This window comes from Amblyomma americanum, chromosome 8 (genome assembly GCF_052857255.1).
Source record: "Amblyomma americanum isolate KBUSLIRL-KWMA chromosome 8, ASM5285725v1, whole genome shotgun sequence".
NCBI classification, from domain to species: domain Eukaryota; kingdom Metazoa; phylum Arthropoda; class Arachnida; order Ixodida; family Ixodidae; genus Amblyomma; species Amblyomma americanum.
Window position 1 is genome coordinate 22,781,151 of NC_135504.1, and position 16,327 is coordinate 22,797,477.

At 44.5% G+C, this 16,327-nt stretch overlaps 1 protein-coding gene across 4 annotated transcripts in view; it reads right to left on the bottom strand.

The window, feature by feature from the left end:
* Positions 1–6,423: 6,423 nt before the first annotated feature.
* LOC144101102 (cerebellar degeneration-related protein 2-like) overlaps positions 6,424–16,327 on the bottom strand; it is a 138,502-nt gene continuing 128,598 nt past the window's right edge. For all 4 annotated transcript variants that reach the window (XM_077634116.1, XM_077634119.1, XM_077634117.1 and 1 more), the window contains 3 exons: positions 14,227–14,349; positions 12,359–12,456; positions 6,424–9,570 (listed from right to left, as the gene is read on the bottom strand). In XM_077634116.1, the coding sequence (XP_077490242.1) occupies positions 8,616–9,570; positions 12,359–12,456; positions 14,227–14,349 (1,176 nt within the window). In that variant the 3' untranslated portion in view covers positions 6,424–8,615. The remainder of the gene's footprint in view (positions 9,571–12,358; positions 12,457–14,226; positions 14,350–16,327) is intronic.

Below are 16,327 nucleotides of genomic sequence, written 5' to 3' on the forward strand. Positions count from 1 at the left end.
GCTCGGATCTCTGGTCCCGGTCTGGTATCCATGTACCCCTTCTGCCTCGCGTTGCTGCTACTTTACATTGCTGCTTTGCGCTGCTGCTGCAGATGAAGGCGCCCTACACCGATATTTTTGCCGTCTTGAGACCGGGAATAGGAAGGTAAGCGCACTTGAATCGAAGCTCGATTGGCATACGCCATTTTTGCTCCCTGCAGTACAGGAAGTGCTCAGTCTGTCAGAAAGGGGTAAAAAAGAAGGAAGCTGTCCTATAGCGCATTCTTCCCTTTTATGAAAGGGAGTGAGCTAGATAACAGCTTCCTTCCGTTTTACTCCATTTTAAAAAATATTCGTGTTTGTAGTGTGGCAAGCGCACGACATCCATGCTTTGCACATGTCTTTGCAGGTACGCCGACTTAAGTTCTCGGAACACCTCTGCAAATGCGAGCTCGGATCTCTGGAAGGGTCCGGTATCCATGCACCACGCAAGATATTGCATTCCTGCCTCACGTATGACGCCTTCTCCCTCCACAAGAGCTTTATCTACTTACATGCCGGTGTTATGAATATGCAACAGTTGATGGCGCAGGTAAAACTTGGTCTGTTCACTTTTCATTCAACATAAATTGTTCTCCCGCTCGTCTCTGTCTTGATTAGTCCTGTTGCACTAATTTCACCCAATCCAGCTGTAGTTAGTGCCGCACACTTCAGTCTATCTGCTCTTCAGCAAATTCGCGCACGTCTTGCATTTATTGCACTACACTGGAGCATAATTGAGGCAGCAAGCTCTGCTTTTGTGCTCGTAATATTCTTAAATCCCAAATACTTTCCACGCCGCCGCGGTGGCTCAGTGGCTATGGCGCTCGGATGCTGACCCGAAAGACGCGGGTTCGATCCCGGCCGCGGCGGTCGAATTTCGATGGAGGCGAAATTCTAGAGGGCCGTCTACTGTGCGATGTCAGTGCACGTCAAGGAAGCCCAGGTGGTCGAAATTTCCGGAGCCCTTCACTATACGGCGTTCTTCATAGCCCGAGTCGCTTTGGGACGGTAAATCCCCATAATCTAAACCAAATACTTCGTCCCCGCAAACCTCTCGGTAACACCATTATGGGCTAAAGGTGTTCCCCTTTTCCTTTTCATAGATTCGTCCATTCATTGTTCTTTATGCACATTCGGTACAATGACCAGATATTTGGCATTAATTTACAAACTGCCCAATAATTTCATCCAACTTACTGATTCTCTCATTTATTGCAAAATATATTTCACCTTAGCCTGTGAAAGTCAAAAACCAACAGGCCTTCTTATCAGTGCAGTCATTCCTGATCACCTCTATGTGCAGATTAGCAACTTTTGCATACTTTCAAGGGGCCCTCTTGACCAGGCAAGGTGGACGTCAGTCCGGCTCTTTTGTGGCGTGTAAGGTTGCTTTCTTCTCTAAAATATTTGCCCCTATTTGTCTACTTCGCTTCTTGTTTCCTTACGTATTTCATCTGTACATTTATATCTGAGCCTTTCAGTTTTTCCATTGTAGTGTACAGAGATGTTCATTGTACTTCCCCCGGTGATGAGTTATTAGTGCGCAAGGTTGGATGACATAAATGCTGGAAAGAAAACCAAGGAGACTTGTCGAATGTGCTCAGAAAAGAAAGGCAAAGCAAGAATTGTAAAAGAGAAAAGAAACCGATGCTCCACAACGACTTGGCACACGGGCAGAGTAGCGTTCTCATCGCCGGTGGTGCAGTGCGACAAACGGCTTCGTCGTCTCCTTCCCAAAGCCGACCTACTGAGCGTGAACACCAATGGTTTCCACACTTCTGCTTCCCGTCAACGCAACGAGGGCCTCTGTAGTCAGCGCCTCTGGGACATCGACGCGGTGACCTGCAGCTTCCGGACCATCGTTGCCGCTGCGAGGGCTCCAGTGTTCCAGCTCCGAGTCACTGCCGATGTGGCGTGTAGAGCTGACACCTTCATCTGCCCCTGTCCGCCGCTATCCACGACGCGAGGCGGTGTGCAGAGGCCTTGAGTGTTTACCCCTGGCGGGTGAACTGCTTTCGCACTTTTGTTTTCTCTGGTAGATCCTGACTGATTAGCTGTTGATAGGACTCGGCCTGTTTTGTTTGCCATGTATGTATGAGCATTAATTGCGACTTAAGCGTAGTATGAAATGTTTCGTCTGCGACCAGCTTCTTTTATTGATCTTTTTCTTTTCTTTCAGCTGCCGGGCCTTCGTCTCCTCGAGGTCCCCCCCCCCTGAAACCGGCTCGTCAGTATCGAAGCCTCAACTTTCCCGTTCCTTGTGCGCGTTTTTTCATTCACGCTTTTCTTATGTTTTGTTTTCCTGGCAGTTAAGTTTGAGATATTGCTGCAATTGATTATTTAGCCTTTATTTGTATGCAGTTAAGCCCACTCCGAATAGCTTTTATTTACTTTGGTTTCTTCTCATTTCCACTTGTCAGCGCTTGCTATTAGAGTGTCTTTCTGTGAGGTTGCCTAGTCCACGTTTGTCTATACGCAGCCTGCACAGCCGCCACACTCACGGTCTATCTGAGGCTCAACATCCTCTAATGCATCATAAAGCCCCAAACAAACCACACAACCCTAATCCCGACACCCAAACCGACTGACTGCTTACTGTACCCGGATAGTCCTACATTGTCAACGCCGCATTCTGACATGCACTTATGTCCCTAGATGTGTTATGGATGGATGAGTGACTGTGCGTGACTCATGCTTACCGTACCCCAGTGACACACCGTTACCCTTTGTCACAGGGTAAATGTCCGGTCACACGTCGCCGACCACGCACACCAGCTGTCCATGAAATTCACCTTTCCACAAGAGCAACTGTCAGCGGGACCTCATTTTTTGTTACAAAACAAATTTGCTGGGCCTATAGTAACGTTGGTTTGGTGCTGTCAGAGTGTGTGCGAATTCCCTGCTTGTGTGATGTTGTTTACATCGCCTTTTGTGTCTGCAGGTTCGTTGTCTCTGGTTTTCCCATACTACACACACCAAGTGGGCATGCTATTTCGTGTATCGGGCGTGGCCTCTTCTGAACTATGATCTGGCCCTGCAGTGACAGCCGCGTGTCGTGCAAGATTTTTCTGTTCCTCACGAGCACTTCATCTAGAATGTGCACCGTTACTGCATTCAGCGTGCTCTTGCCATGAACGACATGACCTCCTCCATCAGGAATGTGCACCGTTACTGCATTCAGCGTGCTCTTGCCATGAACGACATGACCTCCTCCATCAGGAATATGCACCGTTACTGCATTCAGCATGCTCTTGCCATGAACGACATGACCTCCTTCATCTGGAATGTACACCGTTACTGCATTCAGCGTGCTCTTGCCATGAACGACATGACCTCCTCCATCAGGAATGTGCACTCAGAATGTGCATTCAGCGTGCTCTTGCCATGAACGACATGACCTCCTCCATCAGGAATATGCACCGTTACTGCATTCAGCGCGCTCTTGCCATGAACGACATGACCTCCTCCATCAGGAATGTGCACCGTTACTGCATTCAGCGCGCTCTTGCTATGAACGACATGACCTCCTCCATCTGGATTGTGCACCGTTACTGCATTCAGCATGCTCTTGTTATGAACACGACCTTTTCCATCAGGAATGTGCACCGTTACTGCACTCAGCGTGCTCTTGTTATGAACGACATGACCTCCTCCATCTGGAATGTGCACAGTTACTGCATTCAGCGTGATGTTCCCATGAACGGCATACACGATCGCCTTCACTGCTGCGTTAAGCGTGTTCACTGAGCAATGTGCTCCACCGCCTTCATCTCCCATCACGATACCCGATGAAAAGAAAATAAAAATCTCCTGTGCTCTCTAACATGGTCTTCTTCACAACTGCCAATAAATCCTTTGCACAGCAGTTTTGTACGAGCTTTTTGGCTCCACTTCAATGCTCGCCGGCGCCAGCAGTCTTGAGCGCGTTGTGGTTGATGCGACTATCACGCTACTCAGGGCTCAATATTTCGTCCTTTTTTATTTCCTGGTTGTCGCTGTACACGCTTCCAGTTTTTTAATAACACATGTTGGATTGCTAAATTCAACATGTGAAATTCTTCTCTCTGCTACACCAGTTGCTTATTTGTGCTGTAATTTAATGCGTGATGTAGCATTTAATGGTCTCTTTTCTCTAATAACATGTTACTTGCCTGATTCAGTCAGAAATAATTGAAAATTCGCATAGTCTGCTGTGACAAAAACCCAAACAAGCAACGCATACTGGAACGATTCTTGAGACGCATCCACCCTAAAGGTAGTTCACTGCCACTTTCACTTTACAGAGGTCGCTTACCCAGGGGAAGTGAGATGGATCAGTGCATGCTGCTTGATTTAGATCTTTGGAATGCAGATTTTTAACTAATTCTAACTGATTTAAGCAAGTACTACATAACACATCGTAACATATGCCATGCGTTGAATTGCTGCATGAACAAGCTAGCTGCGTAGTCGAGAGAAGCATTTTACACATTGCATTTAGAGATGCAGATCATGTTTTTATAAATTATTGGAAAAGTGTACAAGATTCGTCCATATAAAGCCCACAGTTTTTGTTTTACAGGCACTGGAGTTGCATTGCAAATGGCGAGAACTCCTAAGGGCCACTGCTTGGATGTGTCGTAACACTTGTGGGTCCGATGTATGGCTGAAACTGTGCTGCGTCTGTTAGCTGTCCTATGACAAGTCTTTTAGAGTGCAAGCACTTATAGTGGCCATTCCCTGCCTTTAGCCGTCGTTTTTCTGAAGCCTCCTAAGCAGCACGTGTAATCGGCCCAATATTGGAATTGTATTGGCAAAGGTTGGTCCTGCAATTGACAAGAGTGAAACCATCTATTTCCAATATTGGACCGATTAACTCTGTTGCTTGGGCGCTTTGTGGCAGGCTGCCCACCTGCCCAGTGAGTTGTAGGAAACTGGTGCAGGTATGTGTGTGCATGCACACCTGGCTGGTTTTGATTTGTCAGAAGGTCACATCCCAATAGAAAAAACTTGCGTGGCCCGTCGATGGCCCGTCCCCGGCAGCCAACCAGGCCGTCCCTGTTTCGAGCTCGGCAAACCAGCTCGAGCCGTGGTTGGGGATTGACATTGGCCTTGCTTGAGCCGATTACTGCTTACCAATGCTGGGCCATGCTCAGCCCTACGACGGCCTAACAATAAATTACCTTTCATGCTATATAGTACGCTAGAGTGCAGCTGTACAAAAGAGATGAAAAACATTCGCAGCCTAATTGCATTCTCTGTATTTAGACGAAAAAGAAAGGACTGCAACTTATCACAATGGAGTTGTTGTTTGGCCCCAGTGAAGACACCTTTGTCGGTGAAATTTGAATAGTAATATTATCACACTGTCACGAATACCAATGCCTAACATCAAGCCGATGCTACACGCAGATCAAGCAATAGAAACACTAAACAACCGAGAAAAGGTGATGTAGCTCCAACATGCGGAGCACACAATTTGAATAGTAATATTATCACACTGTCACGAATACCAATGCCTAACATCAAGCCGATGCTACACGCAGATCAAGCAATAGAAACACTAAACAACCGAGAAAAGGTGATGTAGCTCCAACATGCGGAGCACACATCCACAGAATGAAGAATTTTCACCAGCTTATATACTCCAAATCTAAAACCCTGCTGTTGGAGCCAGTGTCTCTTGCATGTTAAACAATATTATTTCATTCAGCTGTGATTATGGGATGACACAAACCAGAAATGCAAATGAGTGGACTACGTTGCAAATACCTTCTATTTGAATTAGTGGTTGGTGGCCAGCGGCAGCCCGGTGTCGGCCTGTGTTTGCTTGCCTACGCGTCGGCGGCCAACTATTGCCAGGCATTTGCCAGCGGTCGGTTCTTTGCCTTTTGTCAATCATAGGTCAACGCAGCAGTTGGCCAGCCGTGGCCCGATGCTGGCCCGAGCCGAGTCTGCCGTGCACACCGGCTGCCAGCTCGACGCCAGCTAGTTACCAACCATTGGCCATTGGCCAATTTCTCTTGGGATGACCTAAGTGGCAGGTTGATGATAAACAATGCAAAACAATTGGCACAGAGCACTAGTGCACCTAATTTGGATTTGGCCTAAAGACGCAAATCGAGTCATTTTTTTTCCTTGCAGCAAGCACAGGGGATAGCTGCACTAGCTATCAAGTGCAGCTGAAAGGTATATTTTATCCACACACTAGTGTTTCTAATACATAGCACAGCAAAACAGCAAAGTCCAGGTATCAACAATACACAGCTTGGAAGTAACTGTTACGTTCGTGTTCATGTCTTGCTTCCATTATTAGTGTGTCTCCTTACATGGTGAAAGAAATTGCTGCTGAATTGCCTAAAATCGAGTTCATTTACAAGCGCATTGCGCAATGAAGAAATCATCTCAACAATACATGGGATGCCAAATGAAATCTCGTATACTTTATTTCAGTGATTTACAAGGTTTACACATTTGTACAAACCTGCTTTGTGCATGCTTAATAAGGTGGATATGCTCAGCACAGTGACAAAAGATATAATGCATATATATTTCAACTCTGCATCAAACAAAAATACACTTGGCATCCTGCATTGGCACTCCAAGACTTTTTAAAACCATTCACAATCTCACCATATTTACAAGTATTTGTATTCACTGTCACCTGCATGAGCAGTAGAGGGCCTTTTCTGTCTTATGTACACAAACCCTGGAAAATGTTCCACATGGTCAAGGAGCCATAACAGGCACTTCCTCAATGTCTGTCAGTGGCATAATACTTTGTGGACTCTACTTTGCTGAAAAATATCTGTACTTCAGACATTAACTTAACAACCACGTTGTGCCAACACACAGATATTCCTCACACCGCCGACTTCACAATGTGCATCTCATGCCCTAGGCAAAGTATAAGCTTCCCCACGAGATTCCCTGAACTCATGTAAAACGGAGCAGTTCTGACTTGAACGCAATGTAGCAAACAAGTCAAATGGCAGTAACTGCTATCAAGACATTTTGAATATGGCTGCTGCGCTAAACAAAGGTTCAATGCTAAGGAATTACACTGCTTCTACAGGCTGTACACAAGCTGCCTAGAAGCAATCAAAATAGCAATACAAATCAGGAAACAGCCAGTTTGGCATACAGTTCTGTTCCCACCAATGACTAAAAGTATCAGCAACTTGTACCGATGCTGACAATTTGGAACTCGTAGAAATCAGTCCTGTTGTAATGGCAGTAACATCTTAAGACACACTAAATAAATCCATGTTCAAGAAGTTTTCGCACAACACAAGAACAAATGCCAAGATGTACTCGCGAATTCTGGGCCTAGCAGTGAGAACAGAAAGAGGTGCACAAAAGTGAAATGATCGTTTATGCAAATGTGCAAATAGACGCAGAGCAGAAACCCTCGCTTGGTTTGTTTCTTTGCCTACTAGGAATAGTGCCCAGAACTTCGTATGTGAAGCAAATTTGGACTGTTCATTAATTCTAGACTCTTTCTACAGGTGTCACAAGCCTTTAAGGGCTAAAAAATTCTGTGAAAATTCAGCTATGAAAGTTGAATGCACAGAACTAGTAACGCACAAAGCTAACAGTATGCATGAGCAGAAAATGCAAGAGAAATGTATGATGTTGCACAACAAACTGAAATGCTGTTGGACAGAGAGAATTCTAGAACCTAATTGAACTGATAACAGATTTTATACTCCATGGTGCCACCATAATTAGGTATGAATTTTTTAAACCACAATTCTAAATTTTTGTGCACATTATCATCAAAGATGGGCAGATGTCAGAATTGAAAATAAACTGAGACTAAATGCAAGGGAAGTGAGTTGGACGCATAGCGGACAAGGATTAAAAACATCCAAACGAATGTGCTCACTTCTCAATTTCAAATTTTGCTGTACAAATGGCAACGTAGTGCTCACACTAAAAAAGGTGCAACATAAATTTTGGCAGCCAATCTCACAAAACTCGGAGAGAAGCAGTGCGGAGAATGGTTTTATAGCTATGACAGCTAAGACATAGCTGTGAGCGTTTATCAGTCATGTGTTCTCAGAAACTGCCCTCCAGTTTTGAATAGCGTTTGCACATTTACTGAGAGCATGGTCAGATGCATTGCAAAGGCAGTTCAAAATAGGACACATTCTCTCTCAAGTGTACAGTAGTACACAACTATGACTTAGTAACAGCACACTTAAACTGAAAGTTGAGCGAAATGTTGCTTGCATTGAGTGCAGCATAATAAAAAACTTCAGCGTCTCTCTTGTAACTTTAATTCAGGCAAAAGAGTAACCTTAAATGAGTGAAATGATAAAAGTATTGTTGCACTTTCTGATATAATGTTTTATCCATAAGAAAACAACACAAAAACATTATGTACAGAGCATTATGTTCGACTTTTTCAGGTAAAATATTGTCAGCCATCATCTGCGGTCACTCCAAGCCCCGAAAACAAAATGTTGCTTCTTTGCTCGCATGATAGATTTTTCCCATTCTCATTTTTGTGTGTCCTGAGAGATTCAAGACTTGTAGCTTAAAGATAGATGTAGCAGCCTCCGTTTCGGGTTCTTTGCCCTTATCGAAGCAATACCACAAAGGTAGCAAGTTCACTTTCTTGGTACCCTTCGCTCTGTGGTCGCCTTGCGGAGTAGCCTCCCCCTGCGAACTGCCTCGGCATAAGTGATACCTCCTGGTAGCCTGTATTTCACCTCTTCAGCGGGGCAGACTGGTCCCGGAGCAACGTCACACAGTTTGCTAATGTCCAAGTTTGTGTTCAGCTTGCGCGGTGGAGTTCGGCTTGCACATGGACTTGAAGCCCTGGCAGCCGGTGCTGGCTTCTTGCAACAGGATGTCACCACCACTGTGGTTTCCATGGGAGGCGGCAGCTCGACCTTCTCTGTGATGGTGGCTCCGTCTGTCACAGTCCGCTTTAGCACTGCGAATATTTCAGCGAACAGCTTTTTGTACTCCGGCGGACTTCGCGTGAAATGCTGACCCAGCGGATCCCCACTGGCGCCTTGGTTCTTTATGACAGTCAAGTCCAAAGCAAGCTGCCTTTTCGCCTCGGCCAATGCTGCATCAGTTTGCACAGCCTGGTCGGTGAACACGCGCTCTGGTGTCATTTCCGAGAAGCCGGAGGAAAGCGATGCCTCACCAGATTCTGCCGACTCTGCGTCACTCCCAGTAGAAAGAGAAGGGTAGTCACTCTTTTTGACAGCCGCGACCGGACTGGCGGACTTGGCACCTGTCCAGCCAGGCTCGGGAGCTGGTCCGTCCAGGGCTAGTGAGCGGCATCTTGCATCTAGCAGTGCTTCATATTTGTCGATGAGGAGCCGGTACTGTGCGTCTAGTTCGCTCAGCAGCGACACCTGGCTCTCGGCATCCTGGCTCTGTGCCTGTGGTCGTGAATCGATAGCTTCGGGCATGTTCTCTTGCTCCCCGTATACCACGAGACCGTCCTTAAGCTGAACCATGGAGAAGTGGTCGAGCTCAGCAAGCTCCTCCTCAGGCTCCTCACACTGCTCGAGCCTGTTCAGCGCTCTGCAATTTGAACAAAGATGCCTGCATAGAAGGCATGCATAGGGTTAAATGAATACAATACGAATGTGCGCAAACACAAAAGTTATTGTAGACAGTATGGGTAAAAATGATGAAAATGAAATGAATGAAAACAACATGAATGGCTCAAAAACTCCAGGAATTCATGAATGCATGTACGCCCACCTGCCTGCATGCAGACTCACAACCTGATTCATCTATCAAATGCATTAATGTACAAATCATCTCGATTATCATCTGAAGCTCTTCTGCAAAAACACTCGCGGCTAACAACCTGCCCTAACAAAACACTCCACCGCGTAACAAAAAAAAAAAACGAGTCAACAGCATTAGACAGAACTTCCGCAGCACTCACGCCATAGAACGTCACGACATCCATCTTTATTTCTAGATATAAAAAAGCAATTCTTTTTTGTTGCCCTGCCATTCTGTCCTGCCCTTGGTACTGCCATTGGCCCTGCCATTCTGTACACAAGGAATTTCACACATAGCCAGCATGACTGATTTGTTGACAACAGTACAAGACGCCTTGAAAAAAATCTACAAATGTCAAGTGCACAATCACAGTCGCCGTGCTGCAAAGGGATAGTGTTGCACGGGAACTGATAAAGGCGTTCCTCATAAAAGAAAAGGGCTATCAACGTAACAATAAGACATAAGTTGTGGTATATGAAAGCTAGTTTGCATTTCTAAATAAGATATTCTAAGATGTCTTGCTGTCTCCAAAGTGTTACTTTTTTTTCATGCTCCACATACTCCGTTTTTATTCTCAGATATCTGGTGTCAATGCTCTCAGTTGTCTGCTACACTCCGTCACATGTCCTATTTTGTGTTTGTGTCTTTCGCGCAACCTTTCCACGCCTGAATGTATCTGCGGAAGTGTGGCAAGCAATGATGTGGCACCCACTATTAAAGGGAAGGACCACAATGTTGCTGTCAGTGCCTACACTCATGCAATAAGCAGTGTCAGGCACTTTGCCGGCCCAGCCGAACACTGCGTCATTCCTCGGACCACTACGACAAGAACCAACAATCTCATTCTACAAGCTATTTCACTCCATAGCTGAATTTTAAATACATGCGAAAGCAAAGTGTACGTAAAAGCAGCATTTCCATGGCAACACTGTTAGCACAAAAAGTACCTAGTGGTAGTGGGCCCTGAATGCTAGTATTATATAAGCAATCCAAATACTATAACATTAGATCAAAGTGCTAAGTGCCTTCCAAAACCAAGCACTAATGCCCTCTGAGGTCACGTTTTTGCACCCTAGAGAATGTTTTCACACATACTAGAAACAAAGCTTGATATATCTGGCTGTTTGGGACGTGAACAAAATGGTTTAACACAAGCCTGTTTATAAAAGCAATATCTCTAGGAAATTAATGCCCAAGTACAGTTTGAAGCCAGTTTGCTACAACTGATTTTCGATGTTCTAGCAATTCCCCAATTACTTTGTGCGAGAGGCTGTTATGCGCACAATTCCATGACTATTAGAGTCCATTCATATACTCTAACACGCTTAATTTTAGAAATTATAATGTAATAATAATAATTGGTTTTCTGGGGGGGAAAGGAAATGGCGCAGTATCTGTCTCATATATCGTTGGACACTTGAACCATGCCGTAAGGGAAGGGATAAAGGCGGGAGTGAAAGAAGAAAGGAAGAGAGAGGTGCCGTAGTGGAGGGCTCCGGAATAATTTCGACCACCTGGGGATCTTGCACAGTACACGGGCGCATTAGCGTTTTTATGTTTTTGCAATTCTGTTAACCTCTAGGCCTGATATCAATATTGAAGCTCCTATATTCATGAATGTAAGACACTTCCACTGAAAAGCAGTCATCTCCTTTTGAATTATGGTTGCGTCATAAGAGAATGCGTTTTCTATAGTAAGCTCGGTATTGTGCTCTAACGTATTCTGTTTTGTTTTGTGACATGTATTTAAAAAAAACACCAAACAACTGAAACTTTTTTATGGAATCAAAATGAGTTCATTACAGTAGTGAGGAAAAGTACAGTACTGAAGATTGGTCAACAGACCATTCCAAGTCAGACAAAATCTTCAAAACATTAGAGGCTGCTTTGGCTAGATCCCAAGGAACAGAGAGACATACCGCACTGGCTGAGCTTATGATACCATGTCATCTCACACATGTGCTCCTTCTCGAGTACATCAGCACTTTATCCAAAGCGCTTGTTTAGGCACGCATTCCATACACTGTGGCAGCATCGTCTTATTAATTGAAGGGTATTACTGTCCTCAAAAGCAAGTGGTCTAGTGCAATGCCTCATGAAGGCTACTACTACTGAATCTTCACAGCTATGCTTGAAGAAATATTACTGGGCACTCTGTAGACATTTCATGAGATAGTCCCTGAAGCATTCGAGTAGCTGTTCTAACAGTTTGTCATGAAAACATGCTTGCAGCTCAAAATAAAAATTTCTGAGTACGCACCAAAGCAATTATAAGTCCCCACACTGATCTCTACGGAAGGGAACAGATCAAAAACTGCAGAGCAAGGATGATATATCCACGCCAAGTGGAGTTAAATTTAAACAACATGCCATTCAGTGAGCAGGTAATTCTTTATCTAAAAATTTTATTCAGAAAGTTGCAAGAGAAATGGAAGTAGTAACAGCTGTTTTGCTTTTGGTAAATAAACAGAACACATATGCATTCGTACTTGACAAGAGAGAAAAAGCAAACACAAAACTGCTGAAGGACCCCATGTTTAGACACATGCTGCTCTGCAGTTGGTAGTGCTGCAATAGAAACAAGAAGGGGACCTGCCTGTCATCTTCGAGGATGTCCATCTCCATCTGGAGGTTCAGGCACTGGTGCTCCCGTTCCTGAGACGCCAGCACCTCCTCTTGTAGTCGCATGTTTTCCTGCAGGTTGCCAACAATGAGCCATGCATCAACCTAGCAGAGCACCCATATCGGTGGCCTGCTGACTGGAAATTGCAACAGGCTAATATGTGCTTATCATCAGAGCTAGACAATATGCCAGTCTGAAAACACATGAAAATACCAATTATCTCAACTGATGCCAATTTCTTAATGCCTTCAGAGCAGAGCTCATTCAAACAACTTTTAAACAAAAGTTTTCTTTGAAACGAGGTTGCCTGGTAAAAAATTCAAAGAATTTTTCTGTTGACCGACTGATTTCAGCATGGTTCAGTTCTCATGACAGCTTGTGCTTTAATTATAATGACAAAAAATCTCTGCTTTTCAGAAATTTTACTTTTATTCCTCTTGAGCACATGTAGATCACCAATGTGAAATAATAAGCTGAAAAGAGGGGAGGCAATGTACGTGCAAGGCAGCCTGTGCATTGACATTCCTATATTGTTTTCACTACAGTGAAAGTGGGGGCTCACCTAGTGGATTTATACACACTGTGCCAGCACTTCATATGTATGTGCCTCTAGTTAACCAATTGACGCACTATCTGACCTTTCTGGAAAATCTTATCTTGCAAACAGTGTGGGGGACTGTTTTGTTATATTCCCAAAGTGGGAATATGGGACTGACTCCCGTAACCTATGCCTGTTCAGGTAACCTATGCCTGTTCAGGTAACCTCAAGCTGGCACTGACAAACAAGATGCTCTGCACTCATTGACTTTCTTAAAAAAAGAAAACATAACATTAAGCATATTTCACAAACAAACGAACGAAAAGACACCCAGAAAGAAAATTTAAACTCGGGTCCACCTTCGCTTTCTCTACTGAAACAAAAGCCGAATGGAAAAAATGTTCTCGTTTGGTTATCACTGCACTAATGTGAGTGCGCTGCACTTAAAACGCAAAGTTACACTCTAGCGACTGACGACAGTGCAATGTTAAAGGTGGCTTTCAGTTTCTTTCGCAACAGCCTGCAGAATTAAAGCTAGAAAATACTGAAAAACAGAAACCTAGTGCAACTCCTCTCTGCCTCCGTAAATAAAGAAAACATCTCAGAATGCTGCACACTACACCTTGGCAAAACTTCGAATGGACAAAATTGCACCATGTGTGAAAGTTCCATGCTTGTTGTGAAGATTCTGAGGTTTAAAATAAAGACAAGTAAAAGAGTTGACTTCCAGAAAGCCTTACATGTGAAGCCGTGCCCCTCTCAGGATGGAGTGCAAAAAGCGAGCATTGCAAGAAAGAAGAATAGACAGTACAGCAGAATCTTCATGATATGATCCCAGTTTATACGAATTTGTAAAATGCTCTGGCCAGAGTGCACTGTGTACAGCATTTCAGATGTTCCAAACACTCTCCTGCACCACTAAGGATGATAAAAATGCGCGAACGACAACCTAACCCTCCGGCACTAAGCGCTGCCCGCAAACTGCTGACACTGCGATTGCAACTTGTACAGTAAACACCACGAGAACTGAGCTGTAGCTCGGCAGTAAATAAATCCAGTCAGCCATAAACAGATCTGCATAAATGCATCTCCCGTGCTTCTTCATATGAATTTTGCCCGTTTCATACGATACGATACGAGAGTTTTTCCCGAACCCATGAGATTCAGTTCACTGAGATTCTACTGCACTAGGACCACTGCTGTCTGCTCTTCCGTATGTGTCTGTCATTTCTGTGCTCCATCCTGAGAGACGAACAGGAGTAAACTAGTCCAAATGTCAGACATGTTTTGTAGCGTGCATCACCTGAACGAGGTTGTCGACCTCAGCTTGGAGCTCCTCGCGCGTCTCCTGCTCCTTGGTCAGTTGGCACTTGAGCCGCGACAGAGAGCAGCGGAGGCGGACCAGCTCTGTCCCAAAGGGGCTCTCCTGCAGAGAGTGAGAAATGCTTATTTGTTCATCCGGTGTGCACCTAAAACTTGGTTTCTCAGGTGCCTGTACATGCGCCCATATTGGTGCAAATGACTCCTGTTTCCTTTGTTTTGTGATTGCTATCCTAATAACTGTGCATCTGTTTTATAAAACCGTATTGTTGCAGTCAGTCAAGCTTTATCGAAGCAAATAGTGACTGTGTGAGCCACGTGGCCTGCACCGGTCATACATGCATATTTAGGCCAGGAACGAGATTCTCAGTACTGTCTTTAGAGTAATAAAGGAGTAATTACTCATCAGCATCCACCCAAGTGTAGTTTTTTTCAATGCGAAATATTATTTGCAAAACCCTTATTCACTGAATGCTTTAGATTTACAAGGCAAAAGCTACAAAGCTACAAGTAAAGAAGCAGTACAGACACAGTGGGTAGCGGCACTCAAACGGCATATCTAAGGTCAGACCAGCAGAATGATATCAAAAATTAATGCAGCAAAAAAGCTGCTGGAGTTCTGATGAACCATGCTTCAACTGATTCTATGGCCCATATGTTTTTATTAAATCTTTGGATCTTAGACAAAGAGTAGAGTGGGCAAGAAAAAGAAATAAAAAGAAAATTGCCGATGGAGTTTAGAGAGTGAAAAAAAAACCTGTTTCAATGTGCAGCAGGCATTAATTAGGGTGCATGATAAAAGTAAACAAGAAAACTAGTGTCCTGTTTGCACAGACTACAGCACAATGGGCTGTCATTCGGTTGAGTGCTGCCCCAAAAAAACTGAAAAACAGCAAGCCCTAGCCTGCACCACTAGCATTTGCACAACAAGCTTAAACAAATACCAAACAAAAATGATCGTGTCCTAGAGAGGACGATAGTGGTTTGGTATACCCATAGCCGAAAATATAAATGAAAAGGTATGAGATGCTACACGTAGCAGCAAAGCCACACTGCCGGAGAGCGGCTCCAGTAGGAACAAGAAAATCTCCAGCAAGTTAGGTCCCATGAACCATGAGGTTTCCTTATCAGCAGAAACTAGAGGACTATCCTCTCTGGTGGCGTGACTGCTCAGACATCTGAATCAAAAATACATACATGCATGTACGTGAATGCATTCCATCAGACTAAGCGATGCAATGCCAAGTCATGAAATGATGAAAAATTCAAGGATTTAGAGATACAAAAGGCACAATTGCACTGGCTTTCTCATTGCCGATGTTGGTCACCCAATAGCTTGGGCAACTTACAGGAGTTGTTTCTTTCACTGCGCAGCTAACCCAAAAACACACAAATGTGACACTAGGCTGCAAGACCATCTGTCAATTCTTTTCATCGCTACACGTCACACACTGTTTCATTAGAAGGCATGAAAAATGGGGATCTCTCAGCCCAAGGCACAAATTACTCAAGGACGTTAAGGCAGCACAGCACACAAATAACAAGTCCCCCCTGATTGCTTGGTGGCATGATTGCACCTGTAGCTGGTGGAAGCAGAACAGGAACCACACATAGTACCATGCACACATCTGAGTTTACTCAAGTGGAAGCTGTCCAGTATTTGGCACAAGGCACTAGCATGTGTAAAGTGGGAAAGTGACTTATGCTGATAAACAAACCTGCAGTCCTCTGACATCCCTACAGTGGTGGTTCAATACCGGCTGTTGCAGCTGCACTTTGATGGAGGTGAAAGGCAGGAACACCTGTGTCCTGAGACTTCAGTGCATGTTAACAAATTCAAAATTTATCCATAGTCCTCCACTATGGCATGCCCTGTGCTGCAGCCCGCTGTACAACTAAAAATCCATTAATTACTATCACCACCATGGCCTTCAGTAAACATAATAAAAAAGTCAGAGGCTCCCTACATGATGCATAGGATGCTATACAGAGATAGTTGTAAGAACTCTTTTGTGCCCGCTTTGGTAACTGCTGTGAAATCTCTTTAAGGACTGCTTTGGCACACTTACGGAACCTCCTTCGGG